We start from the raw sequence: 16,875 nt of genomic DNA, 5'->3' as shown, positions 1-16,875 counted from the left end.
ACATGGAGAACAAATATTTAATAATGAGCTCTAAGTCTAGCAGCCAAAAGTATAACATGATCAAATGGCTGGAAGTTAAAACTAGACAAATTCAGACTGGAAATATGGTGTACATTTTTAACAGGGAGAGTAATTAACCATTGGAACAATTACCAAGGATCATGTGGATTCTCCATCACTGACAGTTTTTGAATCAGGATTGGGTATTTTTAAAAAAATACATGATCTAGGAATTATTTTGGGGAAGTTGTATGGCTTGTGTCATACAGCATGTCAGTCTAAATGACGTCAGTGATCCCTTCTAACCTTGGAATCTGTGAATCTATAAGTTCATCTAGGATTACATAACAAGTTCTACTGTTTTGGCTTAGTCAGACATGATGGAGACATAGAACTGAATGTCAGCATTTGGAGAAAGTTATTTTTTTCTGGAATTCCTTACCATTGTCACATGACACAGTTTCATTTTACTTCTAGTCTCCACCTCCCACAAGTAAATGGACTGGCAGAGAGCACAATACAGATTGCTGAGAGAATTCTACAATAAAAATACCTCAGATCGGCTCTGCTTAACTATAGGCTAGATCCAAAAGTCTGTAATTAGTGTAAGTCCAGCTCAATGGCTTATGGGCTAATAGATCAGAACAACAACCTCTACCTGAAAGGCAAATCTTCATTTGAAATGGTCCTGCTTGGGTCTAATCTTCACTTTGTTTAAGCAGAGCCACTTATGTGAGGCTGAGAGATGCCAATCTAAGCAGACTCAGGTTTTCTTCTTTAACTGTCATGCAGTCTGAAGCATACTCAAGCTTCTCTCTCTCTTTACTTGGCTTGCTTAGAAAAGAGAGGTTAGACGTTGGACATGAGTTTACTAATAAGTCTCTAACACCAGCCAATAGTTTCTTCAGTACTAGATGGCTGTTTTATATTTTGAAGTAATACTGTATCCGCAAAGGAGGTGCTAACAGTTTCCATTAGCAGAATTCCAGGTACTCTCTGCTCTGCTTTTCCATCCAGGAATGGCCAGTGTTGGAGCTGCAGTTGGAGTTTCATCCGAGCTGGATGTTGGTGATCTTTTCTGTTACGTACTATTTTTCTGATTCTGCGCTTGGTATGTTGTTTAATCCTTCTAGATGTGGGTGATCTTTTCTGTTATATACTTGGCAAATGTGGTTAGCAGGAACCCACCGAGGACAAGAGTTTGGAGAGTTCAGTACTTGGCTTGCCTCTAGAGCTGGAGTACATAGAGTCCTTTACCAGTTATCTAAAAGGGACTGATATACACTCTCAATAACACTCTGCAGTGGGGATTTGTTACAGTACTAGTAGCAGTAATTATTTTTTATTCTTGTTATGCACGTACATAGAGATACTTAGTTTGCTAGAGGCTAACTTGTTTGCTTTAGTTAATTTGTTGCTGTTTAAAGAGATACTGCCAGATTGAAAAATCATATAATATATTATTAATCACATAATCCCCCCTCATATTAAAAGAATGTTGAAGTTGTTAAATCCAATCAAAAGTTATGCAATGTCAGAATTAACGTTGTACATGCAACCTTAATTTTCTCAGCCCCTTTTAATAGAATGGAATCATAGAAATGTAAAATTGGAAGGGACCTTGAGAGATCATCTGGTCCATTCTGCCATGCTGAGGCATGAACAAAACTTTTTTTGTTTGTTTAATGTGGTCTTAAAAACCCCAATGATGGAGAATTCCACAACCTCCCTTGGTAACCTATTCTAGTATTTAACTATTCTTATAGTTAGAAAGATTTTCCTAGTATCTAACTGAAATCTCCCTTGCTGCAGAGTAAACCCATTACTTCTTGTCCTGCTTTCAGTGGACATAGAGAACAATTAATCATCATCCCCTTTATAAAAGCCCTTAACATATTTGAAGACTGTTATCAGATGTTCCCTCACTTTTTTTTCTCGGGATTAAACATGCCCAGTTTTTTTAACTTTTCCTCACAGGTCAGGTTTTCTAAACCTTTTATCATTTTCATTTCTCTCCTTTGGACTTTCTCTCCAATTTGTCCACATCTTCCTTAAAGCATGCAGAACTGGACACAATACTCCAGCTGAGGCCTCACAAGTACCGAAGTAGAGAAGAACAATTATGTCCCATATCTTTTATACAGCACTCCTGTTAAATACACCCCAGAATGATATTAGCCTTTTTCATAACTGCATCCCAATGTTGACTTATATTCAATTTGTGATCTACTATAACCCCAGAGCCTTTTCAGCAGTACTACTGCCTAACCAGTTATTCCTCATTTTGTAGTTGTGCATTTGATTTTTCCTTCCTAAATGAAGTTCTTTGCACTTGTTCTGAATTGAATTTCATCTTGTTGAATTCAGACCAATTCTCCAATTGTAAAGGTTCTTTTGGAACTTAATTTTGTCCTCCAACATGCTGGAAACCCCTCTCAGCTTGGTGTCATATGCAAATTTTATAAGTATACTCTCCACTCCATTATCGAAGTCATTAATGAAAAGATTGACTAGTACTGGACCCAGGACTGACCTCTCTGGGACCCCACTAGATATGCCCTCCCTATTTGACAGCAAACCATTGATAATTACTCTTTGAATATGTTTTTACAACCAGTTGTGCACCCCCCTTAGAGTAATTTCATCTTGACCACATTTCTCGTTTGCTTATGAGACCATCATGTGGGACTGTGTCAAAAGTCTTATTAAGATCAAGATATATTCATCAACCTATTATCTTCAAGGTGCATATAGATTTTGTGTCTTTGAGAAACTGCTCCTGAACTCCTTTTTCCCTTTCTTCCCAAGAATCCTACCTACCAGTTCTCTGAGTTTATTAACGTCTGTTTTTTTGAAGTCCGTTGTCATTCTGCTGCTCTCACTCCTTGCTTTCCTTAGAGTATGTCTACATTGCAATGTAAGCCTGGGCTCAGATTGCTGTATACAGACTAACAAGGCTACCCCTCTGGAACTGTTCTCCTGTGTTTGTTTTTCCAACATGAAGTCCTTTGTCAAGCACACTGACTGGAAGCACAGTCAGATTTTGTAAGGGGTGTAAAGGGGTAAGGAGTAAGGGGACCAAATAGTTTGATTTTAATGAGAGTTCCAGAAATGGCCATGTGTACCAGCTAACAGCAAAGAAGTTGGTAGCATGGGAGATTTGCCGAACCAATGACCATATGACCATTTGAGAATCCGTATTATCATGTGTGTTTGCAAGCAGTCCCTGGGTGAATGTGTTCAGAGCAGCCTACACCAGGTGCTGCACAGAGCTATAGAGAGGCAGTCATCTATGTGGATGCAAATGCAGCATCCTGTGGATTCCCCCACAAATTTTGACCCAATTCTGGGCGCATATAGCTGCAAACTTTTCTTGTAGTAGGAACTCCAGAGAGTTAGTCAAATTTCAGGGAAGGACATATTTCCCAGGCCCGCCTTTGTAGGCCACTAGCCCACTCCACTTGTAGATGTGCTGCTCTGTCACCATAAGTTTTGAAAATCTCTGTGGCATATACAGTTGGCTTGCCACTGGCAGCTTGGAATAAAATCTCCTTTTGACATTCTGTAACCTCTAGTCCTCTAATGTCCTCCAGAATGTGGAATGGCTGAAGGCACAGGTGCAGAACTGCCACAGACCATGAAGTGTTTCTGTGATGAACTTATGGTGGACATTCTGGACAGGGCCAACAAGCAGATACAGTACCGGAGGGAGAAAGATTCATGGCAAGTGGAAAGGCACAGATAGACCACAGAGCCAGAAGGCAGAGTTTCAGTGTGCGAGGAGAGGCTTGCAACACAGTTTCTGGAGCAGAAACGTTGGCTGAGGGAGATACCTGGAGCCCAGCAGAAAGACTTGTTCAAGAGGCTGCTTACACCTATGGCCAACAGAGTACAGGCTCCTGCTGTATCTGTACCATGTCCTGAGTCCCCTCCATAATTCCATGTGTTACAGACCAGGAACATTTTGGACAATTCCATGATTGGGTAGCCCATGCAAATCTACCCCATGCAGTCCTCCATCCCTGTGCAGACCCTCTCCCCTGTAGTCCATAGAGCTAGCTACCCTTTAATTTTACTTAGCAGTAATGCAAGGAACCCACAGGACTGTATCTTGTAAGACATTGGCTTACGCATCTTAGCATAAGTGAAGCATAGGCTCTGACCCTTTGCATAGATAAAATGGCCTAACAGCTACCCTAGGTTTTGGGAAGCTGGGAATAGCTTGCTTCAGAGGGGAGTTAGTACATAACTAGATGAGGCAACTGCAGGAATACTGAACTGATACTAGGCTTGGATATTTTCGGATAAAATCTTTGGCAGATGTTTAAACACAAACTTGATTGAGCAATAGTTGACATATATGGTAATAATACATTAATATGTTAACCTGTAGGATACAGGCACCCCAATATTATGAGGGTGAGGAAGTTAGACATGGACATGGGAGGCTGGGCATCTGAATGAATATTCATGATCGTCTCCAGGCCCTATAATAGCCCGGCCGCCATATAAGTGGTAGTGAGCTTTTCATCATTGACCCTTCAGATCTTCATTGTCATCATCTACAACTGACCTTCAGGCATTGGGATCTGGACCATCAGACTCATTTGGCATAGCAGCATCAGGGCTGGTCCTTTGTCTCTTACCACCAGATCCCCAAGGAAGGATGTGAGTATATAAGTATATGAGCATATGCAAGGAATGATACCAAAGATCTCTCAAATACTATATTACTGCTATTTGTTTATGTGGTTTTGAGATTTCTTTGTCTTTACTGATTGTGTTTGAGTGGTCATTCTATTTCAAGTCCCTATTCCAAAGCATAGAGATTCTACAGCTTCTCAAAGAAAATTTTTTAACATGGGCAAAACAATATATTTTTTCCAGATCTCATTCTTGGAAATGGTTGAACCTTTTAGCTGAAACATTTCCCCCCTCCCTCCCCACCCCCCCCCAAAAAAAAATTCAGCTTGAGACAGACACTTGGCCTGGAAAACTTCAGCCTGAACAGTTAAAGTTTGGCAAAGTTATAAGCAACTGAAAACAGGGTCTTATAATGTAAATGTCTGAGCAGCCTTAACTGCAGGCAATGAAAGAATTTGAATTACTGAATTTGTTTTTTCACTAATAACTCTGTTTGCTCAGCACTGATAGTGAAAATAGGCTAATTTCACTTTCATTATAGTCACTATCACTTTCTAGCTCTGATGTATTATACAAGACAAAGGAATATTGAAATCCAAAGGAAAATGGTATTTATTAGATTGTTTTTAATTCTGTGAAAACTGAGCTTGTCAAAAACCTTGTGTTTATAGAACCTAGCTTTTAGGTGTACAATACATTGCTCTGAGAGTGTCCCTCTTATTTTTTACAACAACATGTATTAGGCAGTTCTTTGTATCTGTTATAGAGATATGTTCTCATCCTCAGTACAGAAAAAATATTGTGGGTGTAACAAAGATGCCTGTTTACAGTATTTCTCTGCTCTTAATCAGTTGTATTATGCTTTGAAAATGTAATGTGCTATAAAGATATTATTAAATATTACTGTTCTTTTGTTTTATTCTTGCAATAGGCTATAATATCAGAAAATTCCTAGGGAACACAAGTTTGATCTCAACCTGTCTGTATTCTGCCATGTGACCATGACAAAGGATCACAGAAAGAATCCTGTTTTCCCTTCCTTATTGACTGTCCTACCCTCTTTCAGTACCTAGTCTTGGGGCCAGATTCTGATCTCAGTCTCAGAGGTGTAAATCTGGAGAAACTCCACACATTTCAGTGTAGTTATTGTAGTTTTAAACTATTGCAACTGAAAGCAGAATTAACCCTTACTTTTAAACTCTTCCGTGAAGACTGTGTTACTCATGGATTATACACATTATAAACTCCACTGAAAAGTGAGACTTCAAATGCGCTGTTCCAGTTAGTTGACCTGGGGTCACACAATCTCTGGGGTCACACAAATCTCTGGGGTCACACAAATGGTGGCACTCGTCAAATCTGCTTGACCATTGAAGAAAGCAGCAAACCTATGGCTTTTGTAGCAGTAGGCAAGCAGCCTGTCCGGCTTGAATCTGACTTTCTCTCTTGACTCAACACTGGCTTTTTTCTGCTCCTGCAGCAGTTGTTCTAGCAACAGGTATACAGGGGTGGGAGCAGTAGCTTCTGTATCAAGCTAGTAAGGATTGGTATTACTTTATATGCCTTTGGCTTGAATCTTTAGCACCTTTCAGATGAAAAAACTTTATTGGAAAATTTTGCCTAGCTTTATAAGCAATCATGTAGGAATAAATAACAATAGTGTAAGGGATAGATGTAATGGAATATACCTTAGTCATAGCGCTGTGGTGAAAAATTCTAAGGGTAAAATTTCTGATTGGTTTTTACTCCTGTAAGGAATTCTAAACTGAAAATTTAAAGAAAATCTGGATATCATACAGAAGTTCTACCCCTCTAGCACAATGGATCTGAGTTACAAAATATTTTTATTTTCAAATAAAAAATTGTGCTGAAAAGAGATATTGGTTTGTTAGGAACAAAGAACTCACAAGCAGTAGCATGTTTTCTAAAGACTAAGGACAACTTGGCTTCTATTTGTGAAACCAGACCTGTGAGCAACCCTTTATAGTCTCAGGTCCAGCAAAATGACGGGAGAAGATGAAGGGGTTGTGTGGCTTGGAAAGACAAAAAAGGCTCAAAGAACGTACAAAAAAGAAAGAAGGTCAGAGAGTTAAGGAACAATTATATTATGTGTTACATAGAGGACAATATGGAACATATGAAATATGGTACAACAGAAAATGGAAAGCCAGTGAATTCATATTGGTGCTAATTGAAGGGGATTAGCTAGTAAATGTATATTCCTGAACTCTTATGTTTGTGTAAAATATGAGCCATTCTTTGTCTTCCAGACTAATTGTGAATTTGTTTTCTGACTTTTGTGCATTTAAATTCTCAACTATCATATTAACATTTTTTGTGCACTTCTTGTTTTTTAAAAAAGAAACTAAACACAGAAACCCATTGCTTGCTTAGCTAGTTTCAAGAAGTGCCATTTATTCAATATATGGAATTACAGGCAGACACGTTTATTTATTATGTTTTCTTCATTTAATAAAAACACAGCTAGAGTGGCCTCTAGGGGCATGTGCATAAAATCATTAAAAATGTGCAAACATACATTCATCAACTGGGCTCATGTCAATTAACAATAATGAGAATATCTCAAACCATTTCTTCAGGAATAACTTGGACACCGGATGAGCTTTGTATCATCATGATGTGTAGGTGAACAAAGTTGGGCTTTGTCAAAAGTGTATCTGTCAAAGGCATGTTACACATAAAGCCCTACTTGGGGCCTGATCCAAAGCTCATTAGGATCAATGAATAGACTCCTACTGACTTTAGTGGACTTTGAGTCAGCTCTTCAGCCTTATTTGTGGGACTAAACAGGGCTGGATTAACTCTCCTGTGGGCCCTGGGCTATTAGATTTTGTGGGGCCCTTGTATACAAATCTTTTTCCTAATTTCAAATAAAATGACCACAATTATGGCATCAAGGCTATTAATGCTATACTAAACTTGCCTTTTAATTAACATAAAGCTGTTCTGTGGTTACATTTCAGTCTTAAAACATGTAGAACAGGGGTTGGCAACCTGTGGCATGTGTGTCAAATGTGGCACGCAAGATGATTTTGAGCGGCACTCTCACTTACGCTGGGCCTATGTCATGTGGGAGAGGGGTGGGAGAGGGGACAGGGCTGAGAAGGGGGAGCAGCTGCTGTGTGGCGCTGCTTGTAGCCAGGAGCGGCTCCTGGCCAGGATGCTGGGCCCATGTCACGTGGGAGAGGGGCAGGGAGGGAAGGAGTGGGGATTTATTTTTGTTGGGTCCCCCTTAGCACGAGACCCTGGGCTGCAGCTCCTAAAGCCACTGCATTAATCCGGCCCTGGGTTTGCTTTTGTTGAAATTCACCGGACATCCACTACCACCCTTTGACGTCTGTTCGAAGGGATAAAGTTGTGCTTTCCAATGTGGGGATACTGCCTCAGCAATGCAATGTGATGAATCTGTGACCCAACATTATGACATAATATTTCACAAGCCTCCATAATATAGCTGCATCTATAAGCTATGCTTGTAGGATGCAGTCTCACCCCACTGAAATTGTGGCAAGCCTAAAAAATACTGGGCTAGTGGTCAATTTATCAAGCTCTAGTTTCCCTCAAGGACTAAGCCCATGACACGTCTGAAGTTTTAAAATACAAACTCTTTTGTGTCACTCAAATACAAAAAAAAAACCCTTTACAGACATTTGAATGGCATTTTACTAAACTTTTCCAAAACATTTAGCCCTGAATGTCACCTTCTAGTGTAGAGTTCCAATTTTATCTGTTGTGATGGGGGATTGTGACATTTGGGGATTAAATTTTACGGAAAAATTTACTAAAATGCCATTCAAGTGTTTCTAAGGTAAGGAGTTAGACTATTAATATTTGTACAACACCGTGTAGGTCCCAAGTGCTATGTAAATTGTTTATATTATTACTGTGGATTCATTTCCTGGGTATCGTATGTGTCTGAAACAATACACTTAAAAACTCAAAAATGGAAGAACAAACAAATGAAATAATAAGACAAACAAGCCACATGCTCAGCTTCACCATTCAGTCATGCTGCTTTTTCATTGATGCCTTTTCCACAATTCTCTGTTGATTGTCTATTTAGGTCTCAATCCTGTACTGAATGTGGTTGTACCGAACCTCTTCTGCCCCAAGGCATCTGGTGAAGTCAGTGGGATTTTACATATCCACACAGGTACAGGAGTCTGTGCTAGATGATCTGATGCAGGATCTGAGCCTTAAATTGTAAGCTCTTTGAAGCAGGAACAATCTGTAAAGTGCCTTCCAGTGCTTTTTGTGCTAAAGAATATAAACAGATTTATAATAATAATTAAGAAAATATAATTATGAAAAGTTCAGATCCAAAACTAGAATCAAATCTGTGCTTTTCCCTGTTATGATGACTGGTCAGAGTTAAGTTTGGATCTGGAGCTGAACTTCCCCAGTTGAGAGAGGTCTGGATTCAGTGTTCTGTTTTGGGGTAGACTTCGGTTTTATACCGATCACTAACATTTACCTGTCAAAGGAAAAGCATCTAAATCCTTCAGCTAATGGGAACTGTGGATAAAAATGTTTCTCCTCGAAGCAGCGCAGGTTTGGGTGAAACCACCACCTTCTGGAGGAAGTGAAATGTGGATAACGGGTCCAGAGCGTGGGTGCTTGAATGTGACCATTAGGTTCAGTCAAGGAGGTTTGGCTCACCTGTCATCCAGGTTCAGCGGAGTGGGGTCTCGGTAGGGTGACATTTGGACTCGGATAATGGGGCTGGGCAGGGCGTGCTGGATGAGGAGCTCTGGGTTGAGTTAACAGGGATTTGGGGTCAGACCTTGGGGGCTGGATAAGTGACGTGAGTCTGGGAAATGGGGATTGGGCCAGCTGGCCTTGGGGGACCATCAGGGGCCTGCCTGGGTCTGCGGGGTCGCGACCTCTAAAAGCGCTGAGCAGCTCGGGTGAGATGGATCCGAGGAGAGACCGGGGCTGGGAGGCAGCGCCGAGCCAGTCTCCCTTAGAGCACAGGCAGGCGTCTTCTCTTTGGTCAGGACGGCACAGGCACCCTCGGCCACCACGGTGCCCGCGCGGTGAGAACGACCCGCCCCCCGCAGGCGAAGGGCGGCACAGAACCGAGCCCACCCAGCCGCCTGCTCGCGACTAGGCCGCGGCTCCACTCTGCTCTGCCTGACTGACAGGGCCAGGCGCGCTCTGGAGGCAGCCGGCGCGCGTTCCTGGCTGCGGCGGGGCCGCGCGCCGACTGGCTGGGAGACGGGAGCGCGCAGAGGGAGCTGGTCGGCGGCCATCTTCTCTCCGGAGCCGGCTGCAGCTGCTGCTGCTCCCTGGTGCAAGTGAAGCAGCCGAGCCAGCCCCCCTCCCCCGTACGGAGCAGTAGCTGGTGGTCAGAGAGGAGGGGGCTTGCAGAGGCGGGGAAGCCAGAGCGGGGGGGGGGCCGCGGGGGGGGAGCAGCCCCTCCTGGCTGGGGGCAGCCCGGCGGTAGCAGCGGGAGGGAGGCAGCGAAGGTGGCACTGAGGTGGCTGGGTTTGTGCCTCCCCTGGGCGGGCAGCGGCTGCCCCTTCCTCAGCCCCGCTCCTTGCCCCGCGCAGTGTCCGCCTGGGAGGCAGCAGGGACGCCGCTCTAGATGGGATAAGCTGTAAACATGTTCAGCTTTGAAGGCGATTTCAAAACCAGGCCCAAGGTGTCTCTCGGAGGAGCAAGTAGGAAGGTAAGAAACGCTGTGTGTGTGTGTGTCTGTCTGTCTGGGATATGTCTGAATTATTGACGGTGTCTGATTTTCCTAGCTTGCCCGTTTCGCTTTTGCACCCAGCCAGCTGGGCCTTACAAGTGGGAGCAGGTGTGACTAAGGTTTCTCAGGGGCAGGGGGAAAAAAATCCTCCCCACCCCCCTAGGTGATGTTTATCTGCTCACTTGTTTTGATTTGTTTGGGTTTTAAGTCTGGCCATGCACCCCTCAACGCTCCTGGTGCATTCACAAATACGTGAGGGAAATTAGTCCCCCCTCCAAGTGATCTGGTTTGGTGTTGTGGGAACAACAACAGCAGCAGTTGTTTCCAGGGCTCTTTGAGAGAAGGGAGATAGTTAGGGACCTCTGTCTTTTTTTTTTAAAGGATAGCATTCACTGAAACACACAACAAAAATCATGCATCACTGGAATGGGGGAGGATATACTTGTTAAACTCAAAATTAATGCAAATTCATGGGGCCTCCATCCTAGCTAGGTTGTCAGGTCACAATTTTACTCCTTCTCCACCAAGTTTGCATTCAAATGGCAAACTGCAATCACTGTGTCACGTGGAGAATTAGTAGCAGTCAGTAGGTGCTGTTGCTGTACTAGATTACGGTAATATCCCCTCCTCCCCCGTTTATTGCTTAAAAGGAAGTTAAATGGTTTGGTTAGGGCTTGCTGATTGGGAAGCATTATAAGTAACTTAATTTGTCAGGCACAGGACTCTCAGACATAAAGAGCAAACAAATTCCCAAACAAAGTTTTTGGAAGCAAGTTGATTGATTAGGTGGGCCTCCCTTTGGTTCATCAGTTAGATTCTGGTTCCACTTCTCATGATCATTATCATGGGGGGAGCTGTTTGAGCTCTGATGTAGTGATTTGTTTTATTGCTCAATAACATGGATTAAAAAATAGATCCTAGATTTGGGACTGTGTATCGTATTGTTTTTTCTGGGACTTTTTAGGTTTGGTAGTAAACTTAGAAGTCTGTGCTAATCAGAGGAAATTGTTACCTGATAGTAAATTCACAGTGAACTTTGCTATCACAGTATTATCTGCTACATATTTTCATAAAGAAAACGTACATCAGAACTGTATTAAGTGTGTGTAACCATTCATCTGAATTATGGAGAAACTATCTTCCTCTGACACTTCTGATGACTAAAAGCCATTTATAGTCATTAGACCACATACATGGCATTACATTTTTGTGTGCCAAAAGTAGATAAATCTTAATAGGTAAAAGTGGCAATTGGCAGAGCATGCCCTGCTCTTCAGGAATGTATTTTAGGTACTTTACATCCTTTGGCATCAAATTATGATAGCTAGTAATATCACTTATAGAGAATGTTTCCTCTTCCAGAAAGGAATAATACCTTCTGAAACTATTATTAATTTCTCTAGTTTATGCAAATTGCAGTTGGATTCCCAATCATGGTGGATTAGAATAATTTATAATATGAAATACAGTTTACTAATATATTGTAAATTAACACATACAGAGGGTAAAGTTGCAAGGGTAAATGTTCAAAAGTAAGGAAAGGTGAAAGCCAAAACGGAATAAACAGCTCTGTCCCACAGGACCTACTTATGCAGTCTGATGAAGGTGGGTGGGCCTGGTTGATTTCAGTAGCTCTGCCCTGGTGCATGCATTTTCCCTCATAGATCTTCTTAGTGTTTGTGTTATCAGTGGGACTATTCACTTGAATAAAGTTATATAGGAAGTTCTAACATAGATATGTGTTTTGAAGAAAGTACTTACAGTATTTGGTGAAAGTAATAGTTGAAATTTATGTCATGTCACATGAAAAATATAGATTATCTCAACTTCTGCATAACAGGACATACTATATAGAGTAGATATACTGATGTGGCAAATATTTGCATGGAGTTCAGGAATTGCGCATCTTGCTATTTTTTCTGATCCCACATGGTAGACTTTTGTGGGGAATTTCTGCATGCTAATGGGTTTCAGTTTCACAAAAGCCAAAACCTGTTTCTTGTGTCAACTTTTTCTGAAATTGGGAACTATTCTTTGGCATAAACTGGCCCACAGTTTAAATATCTAATACTGTGAAAGGATCCACACGGGCAGATTCTTGTTCTGATGCAGAGCTCCCTTGAAGTCCAGCCAAACTCTTACATTGATACAATTGCAGAATTAGGGTTCAAGTAAATGGTACTGTTTCAGTATGTATATAGACTGGCTAGTGCTAAAATTAAGGCTTTGTCTGCTCTAGAAGGTTTTGCTGGTATAATTATACTGGTAGCACTAAACTGACAACTCTTTTAGTGTGGGGTCATAAACTATACTGGCATAAATATGGTTATATCAGAGTAAATGCATCCCACACTAGGGATTATATAGGTATAGCCATGTCAATTAAAAAAAAAAAATCATACCCCCTACCTCATCTATACTGGTACAACTTTTAAGTATAGACCAGGCCTAACAGACATTTTAGTATGTTTATTTGGAAGGAACACTTAGGTATTTGGGCCTAAAAATTGATCTTCTGGATGATAGTCTTGCACTATGTTGTACAATGGCAGGTCTTTCTTTAAAGAGACACTGAGTTAAAAATCATATTTTAAAAAAAATGTATTTACTGGGGTTACTAACAGCTTTCTTGATCCAAGATGCTGAATGTTACGTAATTTATTATTATGACTATGTAGCGTTGGCTTGGATAATGAAAATAGACTAATTCAGTTTTGCTTTAGATCATTTTCCTTTTTAGTTCATGTGCATTAAAATAATCTGGAATGTAATCTTTGAAGAGAAATGTTTAAATCCAGCCAAACTCTTTTCACTAAACTAAAAACATCTTTAATTTTTGTTTTAGCTGTCATTACAACTCCTGATTGCTAGGAAAAAAAAATTTCCTAACATTACAGTACCTGAAAAAGTTCCTTTGAAGATTTAAACTCTTTTAATTTTATTTTGTACTCTTTTAAATGTTGCATAGATGGTATCTTCTATCAAAGGACCTGTAAACATCACTGGTAGTGTTCACCTCCATGCATAGTCCCATTGATTTCAATAGGAACTAGTCACACTAGTTATGTATTTGTTTGTAGGATCAAATATTATGCATGCAAACTTTATTTAGAATTGAATGACAAATTGGTTTATTTTCATTTTTTTTAGCTTCCTACAAAGCCCACTGGTACCCTTGTTTTAGAGACCCTTTGAATATCACAGTTAGTTTCAGTTTTCATTTAACTAAAAAAATGTTTCTAGGCCTCTTCATTTGAAAGGTAGTCTTCAAAACTGATTGTCAGGGTTAAAAATTGAAGAAAAATCCCCATGTGGACTACCTCTCATATCTATTCTAGAGCTTGTTTGGAGGGGGGCCTAAAAGGCTTGCAGCTACAGAACCTCTGATTTTGGGCAGAGAAGAGTTGGTTTGGAATGTGATGAGCCAAAGAATCACTTTGCTAGCCTGATGCAAAATCTTTAGGCTATCCTTGATTTCAGCTAAACACTGCTTTAAATACTTTGGATTAATTAAGGTCAGACCTACAGTATTGGCTAGTTGTCAAGGTCGGTCAGCTTCTTAACCTTCAACAGAAACCTGGGTCCTCAACCTGCAACTGCATCCATGTGGACAGATCCCTGTCCCCGTATGTAGTACCACTGAAAGCAAGGGATTTTGCATGGGAGTAGGGATCTGCCCATGAGAGCTCCTGGCAGGGTAATGACATGGTGGTAATATTTTGTAATACTTAGCAGGACAAACTGTTAAAGGGACACTGTCAATACAAACTTATCCCAACATGTAGAATTTGTAAAAATAAACTTTTATAAAATCTAAGATTTCTTAGATCTTAAATAGAATCTTAGATAGTACCATAATTTAAATAAAAAAAAAACAACCAAAAACCCCTTTTAAAATAAATATTCCCCTGCAGTATTTATAACTCAAGCATTTTAGTTCCACAAAACTGAAAGTGAAATTGACTTCATTGATATTTTATTTATTTAAGTTTGTGCTGGGGAAAATGAGTAAAGTTAACAAAGCTTAAATAGTGCCAAATAAAGTAAATTTAAATTTCTTTCTATTTGAATAATATGAGGTTTTTAATAATGAACATAGAAATTTGTTCACATAACATTTGTATGACTTTTTACATTGACAACATCACTTTAAGAATGAGGATCTTTGTATTATTTTTATAGGATGTACACTGATAGGATTTAGAAAAAGTACTTAGTTTGCATCATATAGTCTACACATTGAATGACTCACTAGGAAATAAACAGAAATAGGTGATCTGAGAAACAGTAGGATTTAGGCTCCAGTATCTCAATGAGATCTAAGCAGGCTCAGTGGTCTGTCTGCATGGATTTTTATTGTGAGATCTGGATTTACAATGATGTAAACCTGTAAGAATTATAGAATTGTTGAATTAAAAAGTGTTGTGTGACAACTGATTTATGGATAGAAAGCTTTTAATCCTTTCTTTCAGAAAGGAAGTCTTAATATTATTTTATTTATCAGGTTTTATTATAGATCATTTTTTCTTTAGGAATGTATTTTACAAGAAATAAAATATTTTATATTGCATTTGGAAGTGTGCTCCAGCTCACTATTAAAATGAACTGATCCTAGGGCTTTACATTATGTGATTAAAATTTGTGTTTTGGGTGTTTGGTATCCTGAGAAAGAATGACATTGCTTTATTGTATGCTAAGGGCCCACTTCTGCAACGGATTCCGCATTGGTGGACCCTTATGCAGAGGTGGAGGTATAAGGTTCTGCCCATGCCAATACTTCTTAAATATCAAGGCTTAAATTTCGCAGCAGACTTTGAGCTCCAGATCTGTGAGGTAGGGACAGTATAGAGGTAGTGCTGTTCAAGTATTGTCATTTCACCAGGAAGCCTTAGAAACAATTTTTAAATACATATACTATCTTGTGGGGATTTCTTCCTTCTACTTCGTGGGGCATTTCCCTCATCCTTAAATTGAAGCTGCAGATTATGAAGTGATAGTTAAGGTTGCAGAAGCTATTTCATTTTAAACTGTTGGTATTTTTTCAAAATTTGAGCGAAACTGAAAGAGGAAAAATGGAGGACAGATGGAGTCCTGCCATCTGAGTAGCACAGCCACATCTGCAGTTGTCTGTAGATCAAACAACTTGTTGATGGCACCGGTAATGCTTCCCAGCATAGCACATAACAGCCCGCTTTCCCATTTAATCTTTGCTTATCCTCCCAATAGAGTTTAACATGTTGACACCCTGAATGTCATCTCTCTCAGATGGAAAGAAGAACAATGGTGGGGGGCCATGTGGGGAATTGGGGCATGCACACAGCCCCTGCAGGGGGAGATTGGAGGACCCTGGTATGGGAAGTGGGGGGAAGGGGCATACAAACCTCCTAGTATGGCTGAAGGTGTGATTTAGGGGGCAGGCAGAGCCCTTCGCATGGGGGATTGTGGAAATGAGAATGCACTCAAAGCTCTTGGCATGGGAGGAGATAGGGGTGAGGAGAAATGCAGTCACATGGAACTCCTGTCCCAGCAGAGAGGTTGGGGGAAGTTGCAGGGAGTTCTTGAAATAGAGGGGAAGAGAAAGGGCATTTAGAGAGCTTGGGCAGGGATAGAGGGGATGCAAGGAGCTTCTGGTGTGTGCAATAAGCATGGCCTGCAGAAGCTACAAAATATGTTATCCCCTGGTATTCTAAATGTTACTTTTAAAAAAGTGTCTCTTCTAGGTAATCACTGTTTTTGTTGTCATGAGCCTTTTTTTGTACAGTATGGTCTGTCTTCTGCCTTCTTCCTTTACTTCTGTTTTTCTGCTCTCCCCTTCAGTTTGCTTGCCTGTGTCTTCGTCTTCATCTGCTGTTCTGTTTTGTCTGCTCCATTTTGTCTTCATGCATATTTTTTTGTCTTCTTGCTTCTGGCTTTGTCCTGTCTCTTGTGCTTAGTCTACCTTTTTTCTGCTTACCTCTCCTCCATTTATTTGCTTCCTGTGCTTGATAAGTGAAGTGTACAGGATTCCAGATGTCTGAAGCACTGTCTGCTTTCACTTCAAAATTTGGAACTCTTTCATGCTGTTCTTACTTGCCTCTGGGACTGCATCATATCAGGTGTTTGATTTTTCTTGACCGGTATAGCAGCTACTTATGTGGTCATACAAGGCGGCTTAAACTTGGCTTTCCAAAGCTTAGTACCACAGCATCTAGGGAGCCTGCAAAAATGGCTACTGCTGATCTTTGCTACGGGGGAGAGTGGCCCCATGTCTGACTCGCCATTGGAAGAAAGAATGGGTGAAACAGAGATTATTATTTATTAAGTGCTGACAGCGTGTTCCATGCTTCCTGAAACACACATTCACAGTCCATGTCTTAAGTGTGAGGAAGAACTACCAGCTGGCCTGTCACCCCACTTACCTTTTTAGGGTGTAGTGGAAAACGTGTCTTTTTGCATGACTTCCCTCAGTAACAATGATATGCAGTGTGATAAACAATATGCAAGAACGATCCTTCTAAAGATAGCAGAGCAAATCGGTG

The 16,875-nt window shown here is 40.7% G+C and overlaps 1 protein-coding gene across 2 annotated transcripts in view; it reads left to right on the top strand.

Moving 5' to 3' along the window:
* The first annotated feature begins 10,127 nt into the window (after window positions 1–10,127).
* UBE3C (ubiquitin protein ligase E3C) overlaps window positions 10,128–16,875 on the top strand; it is a 132,510-nt gene continuing 125,762 nt past the window's right edge. For both annotated transcript variants that reach the window (XM_067542708.1, XM_067542711.1), the window contains exon 1: window positions 10,128–10,336. In XM_067542708.1, coding sequence (XP_067398809.1) covers window positions 10,271–10,336 — 66 coding nt within the window. In that variant the 5' untranslated portion in view covers window positions 10,128–10,270. The remainder of the gene's footprint in view (window positions 10,337–16,875) is intronic.

The sequence above is a fragment of the Emydura macquarii genome, unplaced genomic scaffold (assembly GCF_026122565.2).
Source record: "Emydura macquarii macquarii isolate MOO-44397 ecotype Brisbane River unplaced genomic scaffold, CSIRO-AGI_Emac_v2 contig_719, whole genome shotgun sequence".
NCBI classification, from domain to species: Eukaryota; Metazoa; Chordata; order Testudines; family Chelidae; genus Emydura; species Emydura macquarii.
The sequence above is the reverse complement of the archived record's forward strand: the minus strand, read 5'-3'. Positions and strand labels throughout refer to the sequence as shown.